The sequence below is a fragment of the Macaca thibetana genome, chromosome 5, assembly GCF_024542745.1.
Source record: "Macaca thibetana thibetana isolate TM-01 chromosome 5, ASM2454274v1, whole genome shotgun sequence".
NCBI classification, from domain to species: Eukaryota; Metazoa; Chordata; class Mammalia; order Primates; family Cercopithecidae; genus Macaca; species Macaca thibetana.
Genome location: NC_065582.1, coordinates 48,922,244 through 48,946,196, shown reverse-complemented (window position 1 = coordinate 48,946,196; position 23,953 = coordinate 48,922,244). Strand labels below are relative to the sequence as shown.

At 40.6% G+C, this 23,953-nt stretch overlaps 1 protein-coding gene across 1 annotated transcript in view; it reads right to left on the bottom strand.

Annotated features, from left to right (window-relative positions):
• Positions 1-8,825: 8,825 nt before the first annotated feature.
• The window catches only part of TBC1D9 (TBC1 domain family member 9), a 136,500-nt gene continuing 121,372 nt past the window's right edge, over positions 8,826-23,953 (bottom strand). Inside the window, exons 16-21 of the mRNA XM_050790211.1 lie at positions 21,998-22,238; positions 16,367-16,432; positions 15,458-15,544; positions 12,350-12,424; positions 12,152-12,255; positions 8,826-10,963 (exon numbers count right to left, since the gene is read on the bottom strand). Of these exons, the coding sequence (XP_050646168.1) occupies positions 10,241-10,963; positions 12,152-12,255; positions 12,350-12,424; positions 15,458-15,544; positions 16,367-16,432; positions 21,998-22,238 (1,296 nt within the window). The 3' untranslated portion in view covers positions 8,826-10,240. The remainder of the gene's footprint in view (positions 10,964-12,151; positions 12,256-12,349; positions 12,425-15,457; positions 15,545-16,366; positions 16,433-21,997; positions 22,239-23,953) is intronic.

Genomic DNA, 23,953 nt, shown 5'->3' with positions numbered 1-23,953 from the left:
TGCTGGAGAAATGAGTTGTTCTGTAATTTCCCAGATAGTCAGAATCTTCTTCTGGCCTCGTGGCTTCATCATTGCCAGAGTCAGCACTGTGTACTCAGGGCCCCTAGAGTGAGCCATGGTGAACCAGGTGGTAAGAGTTGCAGGATGGTGTAGCCTAAGGACTCCAACTGCTATGTCTCTTCACAGCAAACACCTGGACATGGGCAAGCCACCCAAGAGACAATTTGCTCTAAAGTGGTATTTTTTGCCCCTTCCCATTTGGAGCAAAGGTCAAATTCCAAAGAAGATTCTGAAATATTCGTGTCAACGTGTGTATACCATTAAAGCTATTTCATCTTACTCATTTTCAAAAATGTTTATAATTTCATAGGTTACTTAAGTATTTTAGAAAATCAATATACCCAGGTTAACTCCGTAGCAGCAGGTATTTACAAATTCTCTTCTTTATGAGACAAACTGTTGAAGTAACCTAGTGTCCTATCTCAAAAGATTTTGTGCTTTTATCTTTTCATAGACTCTTCCAAATATCTTCTCAGTTTATACGAGCATTTAAGAAGCATTTAATACCTGGCAAGTTCAGGTATTACTTCCTGATTTATTTCCTCATTATTCAGCACAGTTCTTTATTTCTCACAGTGAGAAGAGACACTGTGTTGCATTACAGTGAAAATACTGGACAATTCAATACAAATTATAGAGGTGTATTATCCAAATTCTGATGCTAAGTTTTCATTTTTGGCTTTTGAAATGTCATACTGATCACTTATTGGTTTATACCAAACTTTCTTTCACTTTTGAAACTTCAAAAGTAAATACTCTTCCCCGTTTCCCACTCTAAGGTCTAAATTTGCAGCAGGAATTGAAGGAGGGATTGAAATATTGCACCTGACTCATAGAATTTGACAGCATGACAAAGGATGCTGTAAAATATGAACCAAAAGGGGAAAATGAGTATACTGTAATACCTTGGATATTTTTGGTCCTTTACCTGTTAGAATACCAACCAGTGTTGAGAAATAGTATATAGAGTAAAGGTAGTGACTGATCATAAACTTTGAATATGCTTGTCTATTATCCTGTAGGAAGATGGGATCTTGAGAGGCTTGAAACAGAGGAAAACATGATTACATTAAAGTTTTCAACAGATCACGTAAGCAGTAGTTTAAAAGAATAACTGAGGAGTGTGAGAGGGAGGACTAGGGGCAAACAATAAAATGGCAACAATCCAGCAATCTTTGTCGTGATCCAAAAAGTTTGTTTCAGACACTTGCTACAAACATTCATGTACACATAGGAAAGTGTGACATGATGAATTTACAGACTTGCCCATTTCTATCCTGCTTGCCAATGATTAGAAGAGTAATTATGTCACACACAGACTGACAAATAGCTAAAGGGCCATTTTCAATGACTGCTTTTCAGTCTATCACTGATGCAGTTAGGTTGATTCCATGTCTTTGCTATTGTGAATAGGCTAGATGAAGAAAATATGACACATATGCATCATGGAATACTATGCAGCAATAAAGAGAATGAGATCATGTCTTTGCAGGGACATAGATGGAGCTTGAGCCCATAATCCTTAGCAAACTCACACAGGACCAGAAAACCAAATACTGCATGTTCTCACTTATAAGTGGGAGCTAAATGATGAGAACACATGGACACATAGAAGGGAACAACACACACTGAGGCCTATTGGAGGGTGGAGGTGGGGAAGAAGGAGAGGATCAGGAAAAATAACTAATGGGTACCAGGGTTAATATCTGGGTGACGAAATAACCTGTACAACAAACCTCCATGACACACGTTTACCTATGTAACAAACCTGTACATGTACCACTGAACTTAAAATAAAAATAAAAGTTAAAAAAAAGAAAGAAAAAATGAATGACTGCCTTTCGATTACTGAAAGCAGACCCAATTAAGGAAACTTAAGTTGCCGAGGTCAGGGACTATAAATGCATATGTGAGCTTCCATCAGAGCACCAACCTCTGAGTTCTCCCTTTGGGTCACACTTTGGGGCAGTTAGATCATCAGATATTGGGCAAAGGTGTCAAGAAGAAGCAAGATGCTGAGAGCCTGCTCAATCCACAACAAGCCAAGAAATGTTTTGTTTTGTTTTAAGTAAAAAGCAATCAATCTCCTTTTGCTGTGTGAAGGTAATAGGATTGATACTTTTGCTTAAGGATAACCTATACAAATACAGTCTGAACTGAAGAGATAGATCAAATATTAATATACAAACCTAATAAAACCTTCCTGAACCTATCACCACATACAAAGCTGGACTGTCAGTATAACTAAGAATAGACTGAGGAGCAGAGACTGAATGGTGTTTATAAAAATAATGGGGCCGGGTGCGGTGGCTTACGCCTGTACTCCCAGCACTTTGGGAGGCCGAGGCGGGCAGATCACAAGGTCAGGAGATCAAGACCATCCTGGCTAACATGATGAAACCCCATCTCTACTAAAAATACAAAAACTTAGCTGGGCGTGGTGGTGGCCACCTGTAGTCCCTGCTACTAGGGAGGCTGAGGCAGGAGAATGGCATGAATCTGGGAGGCAGAGTTTGCAGTGAGCCAAGATCACACCACTGCACTCCAGCCTGGGTGACAGAGCGAGACTCCATCTCAAAATAAATAAATAAATAAAAATAAATAAAATAAAAACTAAAAAATAAAAAATAATTGATAAGGGCTGGGCACAGTGGCTCATGCCTGCAATCCCAGCGCTTTGGGAGGCTGAGGTGGGCAGATAATCTGAGGTCAGGAGTTTGAGACTAGTCTGGTCAACATGGCAAAACCCTGTCTCTACTAAAAATACAAACCTTAGCCAGGTGTGGTGGCGTGCACCTGTAGTCCCAGCTACTCGGGAGGCTGACGCAGGAGAATCACTTGAATCCCAGAGGTGGAGGCTGCAGTCAGCTGAGCTCATGCCAATGCACTCCAGCCTGGGAGACAGAGTGAGACTCCATCTCAAAAAAAAAAAAAAAAAAAAAAAAAAAAATAGGGGTCATAAGCAATTGGGAGGAATCAAGAATGACATACATTTCTGGCTTCAGTTCTACAGGGATATTGCTGTTATTAATTAACTAAGGACTAATAAAGGGAAACGTTATGGGGAGAGAAGGGTCCAGTTTTTGAAGTGCATATAAGTTCAGGAAGTGAGAGCATTGTTGTGCCTCTTGTTCATTGTCAGTGCTGTTATTAGCCCATGACACAGAGGCTGGAACACCCAAGGCACTCAACACATGTAGACTAAATGAAACAGTTCTGGAGAGAAGCCTAAGCTGACTCAGTATTTGGGAGTCAGTAGTAGACAGGTAGGGGCTGAAGTTATTGAAGTGGGTGCATTCTTTCAGGGCAAGCAATGAGAAAGGAGCACCTTGGGGAGATCCTTGTGGTGCCCATTCATGTAAAAGGTAGGCAAAGGAAAGCAGCCCAGGGAAGTTCATGGTGAATTTATTAGAGAAACAAAGGGGAATTGCAAAGATATTGGTGTCACAGACACCTTGAAAAGGAAGAGATAATTTTAATGAGGGAGTGTCAAAAGATCTAAACACCACGGAAAGAGGAAGTAAGTTAAGAATCAGGATCTATTGGAGTTAGCAATTAGGAAATCATTGTTGCCCTCAGCAAGAGTAGTTTCACTGCAATGGTAAATCTATGCTGAAGTGCATTGAAGTTAGACTGGAAGAAATAGAGGTAGTAAGATAAGACCACTCTTTCATGTTTGGCTGTGATGCCGTTAGATAAGTCAATAACTAGTATGTTACAAAGTTAAGGGATTGAGCAAATATTCTTACAACCTGAGGCTATTGTGAAGAAGATGTTGAAGATAGAATAGGTTAAGAGTGCTGAATTTTCCTCCAACACGGAGGAAGGAGAAAAGTAGATTGCAGGTGCAGACACATTTGCACTTGACGGGCTCAGAGTTGAGAGTTGCAACTGATAGCTCCAATTATTTCTGTTAATCGAGAATCAAATTTTCATCTAAGAGGAAGCAGGTGTGGGATTAGGGGGTTCGATGAGACTAGTAAAGAATTAAAATAGTTATTTGGGGGATTAGGAAGATTGGATCAGAGACATGAAACAATCATGGATTGCTAATTGGCATTCAGGACCGATCTGAAGATAAAAATCATAAAACTGGAGTAGTATAAATCTATATCATGTAAATTTTTTCACCTCTAGCAGTGTCTGCTACTCAGCAGCCCAGATGTGAGTGCAGAAGGCAGATGCTTATAACAATTCCTGATTTGGGGTTTACAGAGTAACCATCACAGAGGACAGATGGCAGATACAGGGGATCCAGGCAAATGGAGTTGAGAGAGCTGAAAAGATACTGGTGGAAGAGATGACCACAGGATCGTATCTCAATAGGAAAATCAGTGTGAGACCTCATGGTTTAATAGAGGAGTTGAAGGACTAGAAGTGCTGTAGACAAGTGTCCTGGGAATGACAGAGCTGAAAAGGTATGAGTTCATATTTCTAAGACACAGCAGGGGATGGAAAAATCACAGGAATCCAGGAAATCAAGGTTAAAGTGTTTTCTAGGTTCTTGGTTTAGATGTAGAAGTTCCCTGAATGGTAGAAAAAACTGGGGCAGAAAGGAAATTGATGAGCTAGATGCTAAAATATTTAGTGAACATCCAAGAAGGCCCAGGAAAACCCAGAAGGATGGTCGATGTGGCAGAATAGAGGAGGACAACAATTCTTTGACATGTCTCTCATTGAGAAGTAGGATCCATCCCCCTTTCTGAGTCTTACCTAGCCTGTGCCTGCTTTGACCATTAGGATATGATGGATGTGCCCCTCTGCTCCTTTCAGGCCTCAGAAGTGAGGGTAGATGAAAAAGTCATCACTAACTCTTACTTGGGTTCCTGCAGTGACCTCCTAAGTGGTCTGCTTGCTTCTATCCTTGTGCTTCTACTTATTGTCATGATAGTGGCCAGAATTATTGTTAAAGCCTTGGTTGGGTCATGTCTCTCCTCTGCTCAGAACCCTTCAGTGGCTGCCATCTCCCTCAGAGTTAAGGGCCATCTTGTCGTTGGTTCCTTATTACCTCTCTACCGTCATTGCCCACCACCTCACCTCACTCACTCGGCTCCATCCACAGCTTCCTTGATGTCCCTCAAACTTACCAGGCGCACTCACACCTCTGGGCCTTTGCGCTTGCAGGTTCTTCTGTCTGCGAAGCTCTTCCTCCAGTCATCTCATCTGCATGGCTCGCTCCTTTGGCTGTTACTAAACAGTCATCTTCTGTGAAAGGTCTTCACGAATCACCCCATCTAAAATTTCACCACCTTCCCAAGCCCAGCATTTCTAACCGTGGTTCCCTGCTGTGTTTGTTTTATTGCATATGCCACTAACATAACAGATATGGTACTTACCTTGCTTATAGTCTGTCTCCCTTATTAAAATAGAATTTCCCTTAAGGACAAGGATTGTTTTTGGTCATTGTCATTTGCTGCTGTACTCTCAGTGCCTAAAACAATATCTCACATAGTAGGTGGTCAATAGTCATGAAATGAATGAATTCACCAGACCTATTCTAGGACTCAAAAGATTATTTCCAGGCCAATCCTAGGAGGTGCCATGAATCTAGCTGATACTTTCTCCTTTAGGTATTCTAAGAGCTACAGGATTTAGCTTTGCAGAGTTCTTCTGGTTTCTCTGTGAAGGGTGAGGGGAGGAAGTAGTTATGAACCCAGGAAGCCCTGACAATCTACAGGTGGGCCCTCTGCCATCTGCCCCACATAAAGAGAATCCTAGTCTTAGCCTACTCTACTCACTTGTGTCTAACGATAAACTCCCTTGTCTGACTCCTATGCTTTCCTTTTAAAGAATTAGACTGTCAAGAGCACGTTAAACAAAAGGCACAGGGCTCTAAACATTATGGAAAGGAATCATTTTAAAGCAGAAAATAGTATGAAATGCTTTCTACTCCACACATCAATTGTTATTCTTTTCAGGTTAGAAGTTGAATCTGTAACAAAAGAGCCTTTTTACAGGATGGGTAATGATGAAACACAACCAGAGGAGCCCTTAACCGGAAGTGGAAATAAAGCAGCTGCCAACACCTCCACTTCAGTTTCCCTGCTAGGCTCAAGAAGCAGAATCTCTTTAAGTTCAGGTTCCTAGACAAAGCTTCAGCTGGAGACCAGACCAAGGTTACTCTACCGAGATCAGGAGGTTCCTATAGAGTCTCTGTGGCCAGGAAAGTGGGGAGGAGAAGCCTCACCACCCTTCCTAAAGAGGTTTGCCCTAAAGAGGGCAGGCTGTGGGATTTGCCCTGTGCCCAGAAGCCAGGGTACTCGGCCTGCACCACCTTGGTGGGGGTGAGGATGCTGTTGGAACATGAGCCTCCTTATTGCCCGTGGCTCTCTTTGTGGTACTACCACATAGCTTATCCTGCTGCTCCCTACAATCAGCTTCGAAGTGGTGCTGAAGCAGTGATATCCTTAGATCTGTGGTTTCTCTAGCATCACCCCTTCCCTGCATCCACACTCTGCATGGTTTGCTTTGTTCCTTTTCTGTAGCAGTAGCTTTCTCTTTTGCTTGTTCTTATGTGAAAGCTCCATTGAGGCCAGGACCCAGTGCTCTGGAGCAGGAACCTCACTGGGATATAGACACTGAACGCTTCATCTGCACTGGTGTCATCATTATCATATTAGCATGGGAAGGACTGACAGAGTTGGGGGTAAAGTGGCCAGAGAAGATGATAAAGGCCGGGCGCGGTGGCTCATGTCTGTAATCCCAGCACTTTGAGAGGCCAAGGTGGGTGGATCACTTGAGGTCAGGAGTTTGAGACCAGCCTGGCCAACATGGTGAGATACTCGTCTCCACTAAAAATACAAAAATTAGCTGGGCATGGTGGCGGGTACCTGTAATCCCAGCTACTCAGAGGCTGAGGCAGGAGAATTGCTTGAACCCAGAGGTAGAAGTTGCAGTGAGCAGAGACTGTGCCATCACACTCCAGCCTGGGTGACAAAAGCAAAACTCCATCTCAAAAACAAAAACAAAAACAAAAAACAAAACAAAACAAAACAAAAAACCCCACAAAACAAACACACCCTCCCCCCCCCAAAAAAAAAACAGAGAAGATGGTGAATCACAAGTTGAAATCAAAGAGAATAATCCATGGAGACACAAAAAGTATGTAACACAACCATGAACAACTAGAAATGTATCACCTGCCTTCTGGAAGCTGAGGGCAAAATGATTCCCCCAGGGTGTTCTTCTGATGTAGCCAATGAGCTGATGAGCGTATTTGTCTCATAGACTAAGCTGGAAATTTCAACTCAAGGGTTCAGGCTCCTCCCTGTGCATCCTTTAGAAGTAAACATAGACTAAAACCTGCCATTATGCAGTATATTGCTGCTGTGATGAAAAGCACTATAATGTGCTTGAACGAATAAGGACAAGACTGCAACAGAAATCTTAGCATATTAATAGAGACATAGGCTTTCAGAGAGACTTGCTGCTCATTTACTGTCTCTTTCTTAATGATAATGGAAAATGCTGGCTCCTCTTCTTAACCAGGGCTACACATTTAAACACACTCTTATTTCCCACTCAATCCTATCTTTGATTTTGGCAAAGTACAGATGGGCGAGAGTATTAGATTTTGCAGTTATTTCTTGAGGCATATTTAAGACCTCAAAGGTAAAAACACATCGAGTCATGTGTAACAATCAGAGTCCAATAAATGACTAGCTACTTGATTAAACCAAATAGCATTATAGCATGCTATTAAGGATTAAACAGAGGAATTTTCACTGTTATTACTTATGTGGAATGAGTATTTGTTTTTTTGTTAACTTTTATTTTAGGTTGAGGGGTACATGTGAAGGTTTGTTATATAGGTAAACTAGTGTCATGGGGGTTTGTTGTACAGATTATTTTGTCACCCAGGTACTAAGCCTATTAACCAATAGTTATCTCTTTCTGCTCCTCTCCCTCCACCCATCCTCCACCCTCCACCATCAAGGAGGCCTCAGTGTGTGTTGTTCCCTTCTCTGTGTCCATGTGTTCTCATCACTTAGCTCCCACTTACAAGTGAGAACATGCGGTATTTGGTTTTCTGTTCCTGCATTAGTTTGCTAAGGATAATGGCCTCCAGCTCCATCCATGTTCCCATAAAATACATGATCTTGTTTTTTACGGCTGCATAGTATTCTGTGGTGTGTATGTACCACATTTTCTTTATTCAATTTGTCATTGATGGGCATTTAGACTGATTCCATGTCTTTGCCATTGTGAACACTGCTGTAATGAACATTCATGTGCATGTGTCCTTATAGCAGAATGATTTATACTGCTTTGGGTATATTCCCAGTAATGGCATTGCTGGGTCGAATGCTAGTTGTTTTTAGCTCTTTCAAAAATTGCCACATTGCTTTTTACAATGGTTGAACTAATGTACACTCCCACCAACAGTGTATTTGTGTTGTTTTCTTTGCAGCCTTGTCAACATCTGTTCTTTTTTGACTTTTTAATGATAGCCATTTTGACTGGTGTGAGATGGTATCTCATTGTGGTTTTGAAGACAGACATGCAACCAACAAGTATATTTTAAAAAGCTCAATATCACTGATCATTAGGGATAAGCATTTTAAGTTAGATAACTAATAACAATTATATTCCTTATTTTAAATATAGTCATTGATATACTACAAATTGTATTTGTCTCTATATGTTTGCCTACAAAATTTATTTAATCAAAATGGTTGCCAAATACAATTTCCCCTGCAAAAGTTGTCAAAAGAATAATGTTATTGCCTTAGGTAGGAACTCAAACACAAAGATAAAAAGCTGTATCTGAGTATTTGATGTATTTTATTTGTTCACATTTAGCCTATCTGAGGTTAGCACTACTTCATTTGACAGTTTAAAAATCATCCTGTAAACAGAATAAAAAACAGCAGCAATAGCTAAAACAGGGACACAATGTATAATAAAATAAAGGAATGTGTTGAAAGGAACATTCCAAAGAAGCAAAGGAAATGAGACCATGATTACGAATTCAACAATTGGAAGAAAAAATTGTCCAACATCTGTAAAAAGCAAAATCATAACAGTAATAAAAAAGAAGCAATAATTCAAAGTGCAGGTGCGCTAGTTTTCATTTCCACATCCATTCAGGAAATAGAGCATACTATTCTTTTATATAAAGTGACAAGTTCTGTTTTTAAAACATTCAGTTACATTATCTTGCAGATTTTTTTCAGTTTACATTATCTCTACATTGATTTAATGGAAAGATGGTCATATGCGATATGTGGTATAAATTTCTTCAATCTATGGAGAATACGGAAATGGTAAAGTTGACTGTTTTACTTATGCTTTCTTTTTGCAGTAAGAAGCTAACCATCCAGTATCAGAAGCATCAGTACTTTTACTCTTTCAAAAAGAAAAGCAAAGCAAAAGCCAAAACCTGTCGTGAGCCCTCTGTCTTTGCTGCTACTTTCAGATTCTCTGTGACAAAAGACTGTTACTTTTCACTGAATTCCAATGAGTTGATGTAAATAATCAGAACAATTTCTTAAATGCAAAATTGGTCTGGTATCTGTCTAAATTGATCAAATACAAGTGTTATTCTGAAATCATGTAAAAATCACTTACTTTCATAACTGTTTAGAACCCCAAATGTTTTCCCTTTGAAGGGGAACATCTGTGGAATATGATTTTGAATAGAGGACTTTTATGAAATATATTTCAATCTTAAAAATATTTTTAATACTTCCTAAAGTGGTGTAGGATTTACCCTCGCTGACGATGCCTTCCATTTAAGAACAGTCTTGTATTTGTGGCTTTTCATTTTCCTTATAGCTCTAATTTTATTTTAAAAGCCTGAATACACAAATGACTGCTGCCTTACTTAGCATTAAACGGTACTATTTTTTAAACCATGTATACAGCTCAACAGCAAGATTAATAAGTTATAATACACACATATCACTGACAGATTCATCTTTTTGTTTTTTAGAATTCACTAAATAAACTGTATTCTGGTAAATCCCCTCCCCGAAACAAGAGTGTACTGTACCTACATTGAGGTGTTTAAATATTTCTCCAACAGTTTTCATTGTATTACATTATGAAAACACTAGGCTTCAAGCCAGGTACTAATAAATATTTAATTTAAAAGAAAGAAAGAAAAAAAAAAACACAGAAGAACATAAAAAAGTCCCTCCCCTCCCTGTCCTCCCACTCCCCAAGGAAGGCGCCCGTGTCAGCCGGACATGGCAGAGATTTCATAGTCACTGGCCGAGGTGAGGGGCTTGCCCATCATCCGGATGTTTTTTGCACTGGTAATCCTGGCCATCATGCACACGGGCTTGTCAAAGTACTTGACCAGGGCAGGCTCAGTTAAGAGGGAGGCCAGGAATTGCTCGAAGGTGATGGCCCAGTCCCGGTCCAGGCTGGTGCTCCGGGGCAGTGCCGCTGTGCCCTGGCCGCTCCGCACCAGGACCGTGTCCTCTCCGATGTCCTCGCAGTGCAGCTTGTCCTCCTCGTGGGAGCCGGCACTCAGCACCGAGTACGAGGACATGGAGCTGTCGTCCTTGGTGTCATCGTCAGAGATCAGCATGGAGGAGCAGGCCCCGTTGTCCCGGGGCGAGGAGTCCTCCAGTTTGATGTCCTCCATCTGTCCTCCCAGGGAGTGTTCCTCGCTGTCGGGGGCCAGGCTGGCTGGCAGGGGCTCAACAGACTCTACCACGTAAGGCTGGCCCGGCCCCTTCTTGGGGAAGAGCACGCCTGGGATGCCCTGGTGGCAGGACGGCCCACTGCCTCCGCTCCCGCCTTCCTTTGCAGGCTGGGCCACGAACAGCTTGCCGACCTCGCCAATCTCCAGCAGGAGGCTGGTCACAGCTGCCGTGGCATGGTACAGCTCCTGCTCATTGGGGTCTTCGCTGAACATGTTATACATTGTCTTACACAGTTCAATGAACTGCCCCTGAAAAAGGATTTGGAAAAACACAATGTGAAATCTTCAGGGAGTAGAGAGGCAGGACTGAAGTGGACTGAAAAGCCATTTAAATGGGAACGCCTAAAGATCCCTAGAAAATCCTCCGCCTAGGCTGGATGGACATGTTTAAAGTCTCTTATTGATGTTTCCATTTTGTATTTTTAATTTTTATTTCTTTTTGAGACAGGGTCTCTCTTTGTCGCCCAGGCTGGAGTACAGTGGTGCAATCACGGTTCACTGCAGCTTCAACCTCCTGGGCTCACGTGATCCTCCCACCTCAGCCTATGCTCCGCTAATCTTTGCATTTTTTGTAGAGATAGGGTTTCGCCATTTTACCCAGGCTGGTCTTGTACTCCTGGGCTAAGTGATCCTCCTGCCTTGGCCTCCCAAAGTGCTGGAATTACAGGCGTGAGCCACCACACCCAGTTTATTTTCCCATTTTTTTAATTTGAAAAATTTCAAAGATCTATGAAAGTCGGAATGAAAAAGTAAACATCCATGTACAGCTCACCTAGAGTCAAGGAGGACTATGTCATACATTTGTCTCAGTAACTTTTTTCTTGTTCTCTTTTTCCTTTTGAAACATCTTAAGGAAATCTGAGACTCATCTCTTTTCACGTCTACACACTTTAGCATGCACCTCAATTTTTCTAGGTAAGCTCCAATCCCTCCTCCCACGACACATGCCCCATCTCCCCCGACAGAAGTAATGCTTTAATGCTTTCAGTCTCCACCCAGATGATTTCTGTTCTCTGATTACAAAACTTAACATTTTCAGCCTATAATTATTTATATTGTTTTTTTCTTCCTCATTTCACCAGGTTTTAAGGAAAATGTGCAGACGCCTTTATAGCTAAGCACAGTGATCTGAAAACGGCATGTGCTTGTCTTTTGAGTATCTGAGGGTATTTTTAATGATTGGAATAAGATGCGTTTACTCTCAAAATGGAATATGTTGTGGTTCACATTTCCTCTGAGGAAGTCATTCTCTTGCAATGGAGCATATTTTTGATGCATAAATACATATGCACAAAATAGGTCCAAACAGATACTAATTAACTGCCCCAAAGTTATTATTTTTGAGGGGCATTGAGTCCACATTTATGGATGACTTTTCAGTCATAGAAAAAAGAGCGACCAGGTTTGAAGTGAATGATTTGAACTTTAAGCACTTACCTGATTTAATTTGGGTAAATCCTTTGCATTCTTTGACTTAGATTTATTTTCTGGAGTCCACAGTCTCAAATAATTACGATTTTCTTGGGAATTTGCTCTCTTCCCTACAACCCAAATGTCAAGAAGTCAGTGCTTACAGGCCAAAAAACAAGTGTACAACCAGCAAGAAGGTAAACATATAGAAGAGAACATCCGTACCTTTGTCCGGCTTTAGGCTCACTGTAACGAAGCCATCATCTGCACCCTGTTTGCTTCTGCTATCCAATCCAACAACTACCAAGAAATAGTTCAGAAGAAAAAAGTAGAATGTTATATAATATGGCCATGGAATTAGCATTTGCAGTGGAAAATAGAAGACTCTCTAGGTAGGGTTGCCTGATTTAGCAAACAAACAAACAAAAAAACTCCCCAAAACAAAACAAAACATTCAGTTAAATTTAGATTTCAGATAAACAACAAATTTTTTTCGGGGATAAGTGTAACCCTGTCATTAGAGGGGATATACTTATATTAAGAAAATTATTTTATATCTGAGATTCAAATATTACTACATGTCCCATTATCTGACAACACTATCTCCAGATAAAGGACCTCTGCAGAATTCTTTCTCACAGCTTGGGTTCAGTGTACAATAAAAAATTAATGGAGGGCCAACCACTGTGGCTCATCCTGTAATCCCAACACTTTGGAAGGCTGAGGTGGGCAGATCACTTGAGGTCAGGGGTTCGAGACCATCCTGGCCAACATGGTAAAACCCTGTTTCTACTAAAAATACAAAAATTAGCCGGATGTGGTAGCATGTACCTGTAATCCCAGCTACTCGGGAAACTGAGGCAGGAGAATTACTTAAACCCAGGAGGCAGAGGTTGCAGTGGGCCGAGTTGGTGCCACTGCACTCCAGCCTGGGCAACTAGAGCAAAACTCCATCTCGAAAAAAAAATTAATGGGATAATGCCCCATAGACTTCAGCACTTAAGAAATGGTAGTGCTTGCCCCCATGAATGTTGATTTCTCTCCTGTCTTTTCTACATTATCATTTAACTTTGCATATATGAGACTGATTTTTTTGCCAGACCCTGCAAAAGATCAGTAACTCACTCTTTCAAGGAAATTAAAATCTATGTTGGTAGAAGAGAGAAAAATTTTTTTTTGCTAAAATGTTATATGCTATAAAACTACTTCAGATTTATAATTTGGTACTTCAAAAATGTGACTTTTAAGGAACCCACTTATAACTGTTTTGTCTTCTTAAAACAAGACATTACAGGGCACACAGGAACTTCAAAACAGGGAGGTGTACAATGCCCTCAGTTTCCCATGCACTTTGTCGGCTGTTAGGGTGCATTCCAGCACTTCTTCAACCACCCAAAGCTGGCTGGTCAGCCAGATATGTGGCCTTCACTGTACTATGGGTCAAAGTAATCTCAGCAGCTTTTAAGATACAGTGAGGAAAGTGTACTATATATCATTAGGAAATTCCTCCCCTCTCAATGTTGTAAATGATGTAGGAAACAAGTAGATATTTAAAAAATATTTAATGTATGGTAAGTCCATGCAGTGGATACTATATAGCCATCTAAAAACCACGTTTTCAAAGAAATTTTAATGACAAAGTAATATTCTCACTGGATTTTAAGTAAAAAAAAAAGCAGGATACAAAACTGTATAGGTAGTTTGATTCCAGTTTTATATATATATATATATAAAATTTGTGTATACTTTGAACAAAAAATTGAAATATTTCAAGGTTAGTTATTAGTTATCTTTATATGGTAAGATTTTAAGACAGCTTTGGCTTACTTATTTTACCTGTATCTTAAACATTTTCACACAAAGCAACAGTACTTTTGGCATTGGAAAACCTTCTTCAAAAAGCATCTTTCAATGATATTACATGCTATTGGCATGTGACCATTCCTGAAGCATTTCTAAAACAAGAGACTCCCTTTCTGAGATGAATATCTACTAAGAAATGTGCGCTGAATATTTTGTAGCCAGAATGTGACTGCTAATGATATTAGGTTGGTGAAAAGTAATTGCGGTTTTTGCCATTACTTTCAATATATAATATTAAGACTACATACGATGCACTAAGGCACTATGCAAAAAGTCTTATTACATTATCTTATTAGGTCCTAATTACACCCAATATGACAGCTGTCATCTGCATTCCCCACGCAAGGAAACTGAGGCTCACATAGGAACCTCCCTACACTCACCTAGATAACAATATACATAGCTAGTGTTCTGTCCAAAGCTCCTACCCTCAACTTGTACTGCCAGTCATAAGACTGAGCCTGGCTTACTCCCTCTACAAAAATCACTTTGGTGCTTACAGTCTAAAAGCAGGTCTATGTTGTGCTTATCTGGGGATGGCAAAACTTAAGAGGTAAAAGAACCCAGGAGAAACCTACATTTACTTTTGGACTTAGGTGAGTTGATAAAGTTGACCTAATGATGAATTAGAAGGTGAGTAACTTACTACAGTAGCAAGCCAAAAGACAATGCTAGGTTAATGTAAGACAAAACAGTATATGACTTAACATGTAAATTTGGAGACATATATGAGTTGAATCACATCTTTGTAGACCTATCGTCCACAGAGAGCAGGGTTCAGCATGCGTCTTCTGTAAAGGACCAGACAGTGAATACTTTAAGCTTTGTAGGTCATACTGTCTCTGTTTTAGCCACTCAGTTCTGCAGCATGAAAACAGCCATAGGCAATACATACATAAATGAGCTTGGCTGTCTTCCAACAAAACTATTTATAGGCACTGAAGTTTCTATTTCATATACTTTTCATGTGGCAAAAATATTTTACTTTTGATTTTTAAAAACCATTTAAAAATGTAAAAAACCATTCTTAGTTCACAGGCTGTAAAAACTAGGTGGTGGGCTGGATTTGGCCCCCGGCCCATAGTTTGCTAACTTCTGCTACAGAGCAAACACAGATATAAGAGAATGCTTTCTGACAGAAAACCTAGTTCCAATTCTGGATGGCTGCCTAACAGGATAATATTATTAATGAGGCTGATCCTAGCAGAGAGAGGGCAGCAGAGTATATAGCTCTACAGGACACAAGTGTCCTAATCTACTGGGAAATAATGTACACGGTTCCTTCAGTGGGCCGAGGTACCTGCTGCCCAATAGTTTCCTAATCTCAAAAATTGGAAAGGAAAGTAACCAATTAGGCAACCATATTTACATACGTCTTTCATTGACTAGCTTTGGAGGAAAGTCTTTTTCCAATAACGGAGGGCTCCGTAGAAAACAAATATAGTATCTTTGGTGAGAAAAGTCACTTACCATGTGTACACTCTGGGGTGATATCTTCAAAGAAGTACTGAGTTGCTTCAAAAGCAGAATCTGGCTCATCTTGATCAGAGGATGGCTCTAGGGAGGGGAGGAAACATAATTCTCATATTGGTAGGGCCATGAACCAGTGAAAGTATGCTTAATTATTAAATGAAATGACATAAGTGGGGATGAAAAGCTAAAGTTACAAAGGTGGGATGGGGCGTTGAGTGCCTACTGCCTCTAAACCTTAGTTGTCACATCACTGGGGGGCCTTGAGTGGCTACTGTCTCTAAACCTTAGTGGAAGGGGTCACTCCCTTTCTAACTCCATCTTCCCTTTTAACAACCCCACACCAAAGTGTTCCTTCATATTTTCTGTGGAATGGAGAATTTTCCAAGTTGTATGGAATAACGCTTTATCAACAAAATTTTAGGAAACTGTATGCTATAAAGAGAATTCCCAAATCTAGTTTTATCCTACCTCTACTGTTAGTGCCAATTTCATCTCATTTTTAAAAGTATTTGCTAGATAGATCCCAGCTGGTACCAACCTTGTTTAAAATTGAACTCAAAACCTCACCGTTTTCCCCACTTGTTCCTGTCAATGTTCCTACATTCCTTTTCTCTCTCACAATGCTTGTATCCCAGGTGTTACCAAGTGCTATTTATTCTTTCTCTTGCAGATGCCTGCCTGCTCTTTTCTGTTATCACAACTCACTCTTCACACAGGCAAACGACCATACAATCAAGTGCATGCTGATTCAAGAACTTATAGAAATTGTCATGGTTCCGTTAGTTCTTAGTGACTCATGAATGACTGTGTATAGCAAAAAGAGGATAATCAGGTTACACCTAAAAAAGAGACTTCAAGCCAGGTCATGGTTACAGACACATGTACTGCTCCATGTAGCTCACTCACCAGGCAAGACGTGCATTTTGTACAGGAGTTTGAGTTTCTCTGTGAGATCCCCATGGCATGCAGCACCTAGAAGTCACATAAGTACCAACGTGAAATGCGTCACATGTGCTAGTAATCTCCAGGCCTAGTATTCCCTGAAAAAGTCTACTTCATACACATTGCAACCAAGACACTGCATGGTGAAAGGCCTGGCCAGGACCTATTTGGGTTAAGAGCTCAGGAACCAGGATGGTTGGTTTCAAATCCTCTGCATGTACTATGTACTCTTGGGAGAGTTAAACTCTCTGTACCTCGGTTTCCCCTCTGTAAGGTGAGATGATACTAGAAGATTCTACCAGTGATCTTGATGTCAGGACTCCATGAAATGTCAGAACTAAAAGTGTTAAAACATATAAAGCACCTAGAAGAGTGCCTGGCACCTAACAAACTAGCTTTAGCAATGAGAAAGGGCATGTGATTGGGCCACAACATCTTAAATAACTATTAAGAGTTCAGAAATAATTTCAAGATGTGTTTGGTATCACTTCAAATTACTCATTCCAGAAATCCTTTTTAATTGTTTTGGAGCTCCTAAGTATTTCCTTAATTTATCTGAACCTATCTGTCATTATATCACCATAGCTTCAATCAGAAGAATTCTGTTGCTTTTCCCCTCAAAGTCCATATTTATTGTTAGAACCAGAAAATCCTTTGTAAATATATATTCTCAGAGTGCCTAAAGATAAATGAGATTTAGAAAAAGAAGAAAATTGGAATCATAGAATCTGGGTTGGAAGGGACCTTAGGGGTTATCTTGTCCGACCTTCCACTTAATGTAGGATCTCCTCTCACACACCCCTGTGAGACAGGACTCCAGCATCTGCTGAAACATTCTCAAAGATGGGGAACTCAGTACAACCAGAGGCATTCAATTCCAAGCTGTATTCTTTAAATACTGAAAGTTCTTCTGTAATTTTTAGTCTAATGACCCTTAAAACCTGTAGTCTCAACTTTATGAAGTCCATGAACCCCTCAAAATGCAAAATTGTATTTATGTGCATATGTTACTTTGGGGAAAGAAAATGTCCATAGTCTTTATCAGATCTCAAAGAGCCCATGACTCAAAAATGGTTTAGAACTACTCCTCTTTCTCTTATCCCACTCTTTAAAGCCAAACAGAATGGGTGTCTCATCTCTTCCACACAACAATCCTTCAGATTTTAAGAACAGCTGTCCTGTCTTTGTTAAGCTTATCTTTTTGAGGCAACTTTATCTTCTCAGATTAGATCTCTCCCATTTTTCCAATTTTCTCATCTGATGTGATATGTATATCCTTCCCTATTATGATCCACATCTACCTTATGTGTTAATTTCTCAATCAATATCCCTCTGGAATGAGTTCAGAAGCCTCTTGGCCACTCCAGGAAATAGGGGAACTGTTCCTGACTCTTCCATTAGTATAGCCTAAGTGTGAATTCAGCTGTTCACACTCTTAATGATCACATGGTTAACTAAACCCCCAGATGTTTGCATGATTAATAAAACTAATCATGAAAATAATGACAGACATTAACCATCCACTCTGTGTTAAGCCCTGTGCCAATTACTTCATATGTTTAATCCCACTTATATCTCATAACAATTCTATAAAATGGGCACAATTATTACTCCTATTTTACAGATAAGAAAAATTGGGCTTATTGAGGTTAGGTAATTTGTTCAAGGTCATAAGTAAGTGACAGGTCCAGGATTTGAACATCGATTTGTCTGACTCTAGATTCCATGTAGGAAACTATTATTATACTACATGCAGACATCCTAGCTAGTTCTTTAACAATTATTTCTTTAAATGTAGAACTTATATTTATCCTTACCAAAATTTTTCTTTCTGCCAATCATTTTGCAACAGTGAAACAGCAAAAGAACATAACTAATTCAAGTTTTGTTTAAGGGACCTTTATCTGCATGTAGGCTAGGATAATTTTAGAGCACTAAGATAATATGCAAAAATAGCAATCATGTAGTTTTTAAAAATTAACTCTGAAACTGAAGAAGTATGCAAAAAACTGTTTTGTTAAAGATTCATAGTAACATTATAATCTGACTGAAGACAAAGAAGTTCTCAACCTTCTCGGACCCCTGCAGATGCCCAGATGTCTGTGCTGTCTGTCACCTCTTGATCCCAACTGCTTCTTATTCCCCTGCCCTTAACACAAAAAGAGCCTAAAATCTGTACTGACTTAAGATGGTAGTTTAGGATGCTAGTCTGCCATTTTTGCAATTTACTGGCTCTCAGAATAAACCTGCTTTTCCTCCCACCCAAAAAACTCTCATCTCCTGAGTTTGTTTTTTGAGCGGTGAACAGCCAAACCTGAGTTCAGTTACAATTTCTGGCTATCATAATTTTTAAAAACCTACTTTGGTCACCTAACATATTGGCTCTCTCTTCTGCCTTCATGTGGCCCCACCCATTCAGTAAGTAAGTGTTCTCTGCCTTCATGGTTCGAGGTGTCTGCTGAGTGTGGTAGAGGAGAATGAGTAACAATCATAGTGACAATCATAACCGACATTTTTTTAGCCAGACACTCTTCTAGGAACTTTACTTGAATTGTTTCATTTAGTTTTGATGGTTAACTCTATCGTGCAAATAAGGATGCAAGCACAAATACTGGGCCCAACAGTACTAGTGAATGCTCTCTCAGTTGAAATGAACTTATTACCCATCCCACTTTTGGGTGCAGTGTTCAGCCAGTTACACAATCACCAATTTCCATATACTTTCACCTTTCCCATTGATAATGAATTATTTATCCAATGACCCGCTGCATCACAACTCATTATGCTATGTTTATAGACTCTAAGTTTTAGCCACACTGTTGGAAAAAGAGATACAGCTAATTTATGACTTCTGACAGAAACTCATTTCTTTTTTGTTTGTTTGTTTGAGATGGGAGTCTTGCTCTGTCGCCCAGGCTGGAGTGCAGTGGCACGATCTTGGCTCACTGCAACCTCCACCTTCCGGGTTCAAGCAATTCTCCTGCCTCAGCCTCCCAATTAGTTGGGACTACAGGTGCCTGCCAGTACGCCCAGCTAATTTTTTGTATTTTTAGTAGAGACGGGTTTCACCGTGTTAGCCAGGATGGTCTCGATCTCCTGACATCGTGATCCGCCCGCCTTGGCCTGAAACCCCTCATTTCTAATTCCACAAGGACCATCTATCTGTTCAGTAATTTCTAGAGGGATCTCTCCAGGGATTGATATAAAATTACTGATACATGTTTTTCAGAATTCATTTTTTAGTTTTTCTTTTTTTTTTTTTGAGATGGTGTCTTACTCTGTTGTCTAGGCTGGAGTGCTGTGGCACGATGTCTGCTCACTGCAACCTCTGCCTCCCAGGTTCAAGTGATTCTCGCGCCTCAGCCTCCTGAGTAGCTGGGATTATAGGGACCTGCCACCACGCCTGACTAATTTTTGTATTTTCAGTAGAGACAGGGTTTCACCATGTTGGCCAGGATGGTCTTGAACTCCTGACCTCAAGTGATCCGCCCACCTCGGCCTCCTGAAGTGCTGGGATTACAGGTATGAGCCACAGGGCCCGGCCCATTCTTTAGTTCCTTTAAACACAGACAGAATTTCTAATTTCTCCTTGACTTGCCCATCTCCATAACTATAACTGACCAAAGTAACTGGCAACAGCTCTGCAATCACATCTGAGAGTTCTCCCACTAATCTGGGGTATAGTTTACTTTGCCCAGGAACTCAACTGCATTTTGAAGTCTAAATATTCTTTTCCAATGTTTTCTCTATGCTGGACTTCAAGCCGCTTTTTCCTTCTCGAAGATTTTAAAAAGTATTCTCCTTACTGGAGTTGACTAAATTTAAGTAAATTAAATATTTGTGTTTATTTCTGTCACTTTCTACATGTAGAACCTGTCTCTTTTTTCTCCTCTTTATTTTTGCCCAAAGGTATTTTTTTTTTAATATCTCTTTTGATGGATACCTATATGACAATCAGTAATTACCTTGGAAGTAAAAAAAATTAGCATAGGGTCGAAGAGGTCTTTAGCATTATCTGATTTGTGCTATTTTTTAGAAAAGCACACTGTACTTATATATCACTTGTGTAATTAAAAATTAATACTGCCTCCTTCTTCCTAAAAAATGCCCTTTTATTATCCTCAGTACAGAGTAGTGAGAAAAGGAGAAGCTTTCAGGACAGATAGCCCTTGGCTGAATCCTGGGTCCAGCATGTATTAGCTGTGCCTCTCAATTCAGTTCAATAACAGATATTTACTGGTTTGCTAAAAATTAATGTTCCAACAAGTTACTTTAACTTTTCTGAGCATCTATTTCTTTAGCTAAATATGGAGATAATAGTAGCAAGCAGGTAGGTAATGAAGCATAAGAGTAACAGCACAAACTGTGCCTCTTGGGTAGTTGGTATCAAACACAAACTTTATAGTTGCATGCCCTTAGACAAATTAAATGCACATGAATTGTGCACATAAAAAGCATTAGGGTAGTGCCAGGCATGGAATAAATGCTGTATAAATGTCAGTTATCACTATCATTATTACACCTAAGAGCTGCTGTTTGGATTAATATAGTAAAAGTTCTAAAGTATCACAACAGTATCTGCACTCTAAATACGTTGAGTTCTCCCACATCTCCTCTTTTAGGCGTATAGATGAGCGCTTTACACAATTTTTGTTTTAACATCAAAGAACCTTACCTACATCCCTTCCCTTTTTAATAAAAAACCATCAGCTTCCTCTGGCCTTTACGTCTTCTAGATATAACTCTTATAGATTAAAGATGTTCTTTAGAAATGCTGGCTCTATGCCTGACATTTTCTCCTTCCTTGGGTACTTCTTTTTAAAGCATATGGCCCAAGGTCATAGAGTAGCACAATTAGAATTTTAAAAAAATTGTTCTTACCTCATTCTGGCATAATGCCTGCTATACTCTCAACCTTACGTCAGGTGGGCCAGGCTCCACTACCATGCAGCTTTTGTGCCCAGTTATAAAAGGAACAAGAGTCCAAAAAGGCAGTCATATGTAGGGCAGTGAGCAAGCCAGACAGGGAGCTGACGGGTAGCTGCCCTCATGCTGTGGTGAGGTGTGGGGTGAGGCTGGGCCTGCTTCTGCTGGAAGGTCCCTCCTCCCAGCAAAAGGGAGAGAAAAGACTTCCATTTAGGCTGCAGGGCTGCTGTGGTGCTACTTTATTAAAAACATTTCATAATGTTTTATGAAACTATGAAATTACATATAAAATTTATTATGAAATAGATGTTTTATGCAATTACATATAATATATTCAATAAAATATTCTGGGTTTTTTTTTGTCAAATAAAAGTAATCCACCAACCCAAACATTTGTCTCTTGTAAAACTATCTCAGTCTGTGGTTTCAGTGATTATGTTGACATTTCATTGTCTTGTGACTTCTCTAATAATGTATTTTTAACTAGTGTTGAGGGCTGTCTGATGTAGAGGCAACAATTTATCCATATACGATGTTCGTGAAAAACACATTTTATAATCAGTTTGCAAACTTCCCCTTGTGCTTCTGTAGCCCTGAGGGCAGCATGGGCGACACTGGGCACAGCTCCATCATCCCATCCCAACTCATGCAATGGTACCGCGTCCTTACTTAGCCCAGAGACAAACTCCCGGAAGTTAATCAAAGAGTCTCCATTTTCATCTAATAACTGGAACAAGCGGGAGGCCAGAACGTCAGAGTGAGTTCCACATGCCCAAGGAAAGAGAAGAGCAAACATCCCCTTGAACTGCTCGAAGTCAATGCGATACTGTTCGAGGTAGGGCAGGCTGGGGTCATGCCGGTCCAGCGCGTTGCTGCTCCCGCCCCAGTAGCAGCTGGTGAGATGTTCTGCCTGAAAAAGAATGGATGATCACTGGGGATCTTCTTTTGCAGCAAATAGCAGAAAGAAAAGGCCGTCCTCCAGTTTGGAAAGGGCTTTAAGTCAATCTGTGTGCATCCCCTGGGGCAGGGCTGTAGCCTCAGGGCCCCCTCGGTCTCTTAGTTCTACACACGCCTCCACTTGACCAGCCCTTCACCGCCTCCACACCAACCATTTCTGCAATTTACACCTGGAAGGTCTGCAATGACTGGGTGTAGGTGAAGAAAGAAAGGGAACTGCCCCCCACCACATTCTCTTCCCTCTTACACACTCGCATACATTTTAGAACTAACTCCCATAAAGAGAAAGAAATTTTTTAGCTTAAATAGAATGCTACTTGAAAAAGACAGGAATTTAGGTAATGTGACCACCTTGTTTTCTAGGTGACAATAGTAAAGTCCAGACTTTATGTGGCTCACATGAGGTCAACCACCCAGTTAGTTAAAGCAGAATCATGATGAGATTTTGGGTTTCCTAATGCCCGCTGTAATGTCCCATGTATCATACATAACCCCCTGCTTCCCTGCTCACCAAAATCACATAAATAAGATCACAGCCACACAGTATTCAACCTACAAGTGTATGGTCATCCAATTTCACACCTCTGTAAATAGCTCTAGAAAAACTATCAGCATAGGAACCACTCCGGCGAGCAGAAGAGAGATCCGGACCCAGCAAAGGGCTTCCTGTTGCTGCCCTTGGAAAAAAGGCAGCCTCTTTATTCATGAGGTCATGGTGACTCTGGTAGAAATATCCACTCCTTTTAGGAAGACCACACAAAAAAGTATGCACTAGAAAGTTCTGAAAGAACGCCCTCAACCCACACAGCATTTATAGTTAACTCTGGGTGGCAGGTGGGGGAGAAAGGAGGAGCACAAAAAGGAGGACTTTGTTTTTACTTTTTCCTTATTGTATTGCCTGAATATTTCACTATAAGCATGAATAAATATGGTAATAGAAAAAAAAAAAACCACCTTTGGCCGGGTGCAGTGGCTCATTCCTATAATCCCAGCACTGTGGGAGGCCGGGGGAGGATCGCTTGAGCCCAGGAATTTGAGAACAGCCTGGGCAACATACTGAGACCCTGTCTCTACAAAAAAAAAAAAGGTTTAAAAAGTAGCTGGGCATGGTGGCACATGCCTGTAGTCCCAGCTACTTGGGAGGCTGAGGTGGGAGGATAGCTTGAGCCCATGAGGTCAAGTCTGCAGTGATCCGGGATAGTGCCACTGCACTGTAGCCTGGACGACAGAGACCCTGTCTTAAAAAAATAATAATAAAAAGAAGGAAAAAAAAAGCACTTTTGAAAATCTTTCTCTTTTCCGTAGGGGTTCTGAAAAAGAGGGGAGTCAATTGTGAGTATGTTGTATTTCTATTTTGCTCTCCCTTAGAAAAGGAGCAGAGAAGATCAATGTCTTTTCACAATTGTTTATTGGGAATTGTAGTGAAAAAGCTAAAAAGAGGAGTGGGAGTAGGGAAGAAAGGAGGAAGGAGAGGTGATGAGGAGAACCAGTCAGGTGTTTTGCAAGGCGACCTTGAGAGAATAAAGGAAACTGTGTCAAAGTTCCGCAGGGCTTTGGGACTGCATTCCTGGGACTGCATTCCTGGCTGCAGGGTGGAGGCAGTGTGTGTTAGAGGCAGGAAGGCAGATGCTGAGGTCAGAGTGGCCTGCTGGGTTAAGCTGTACTCTG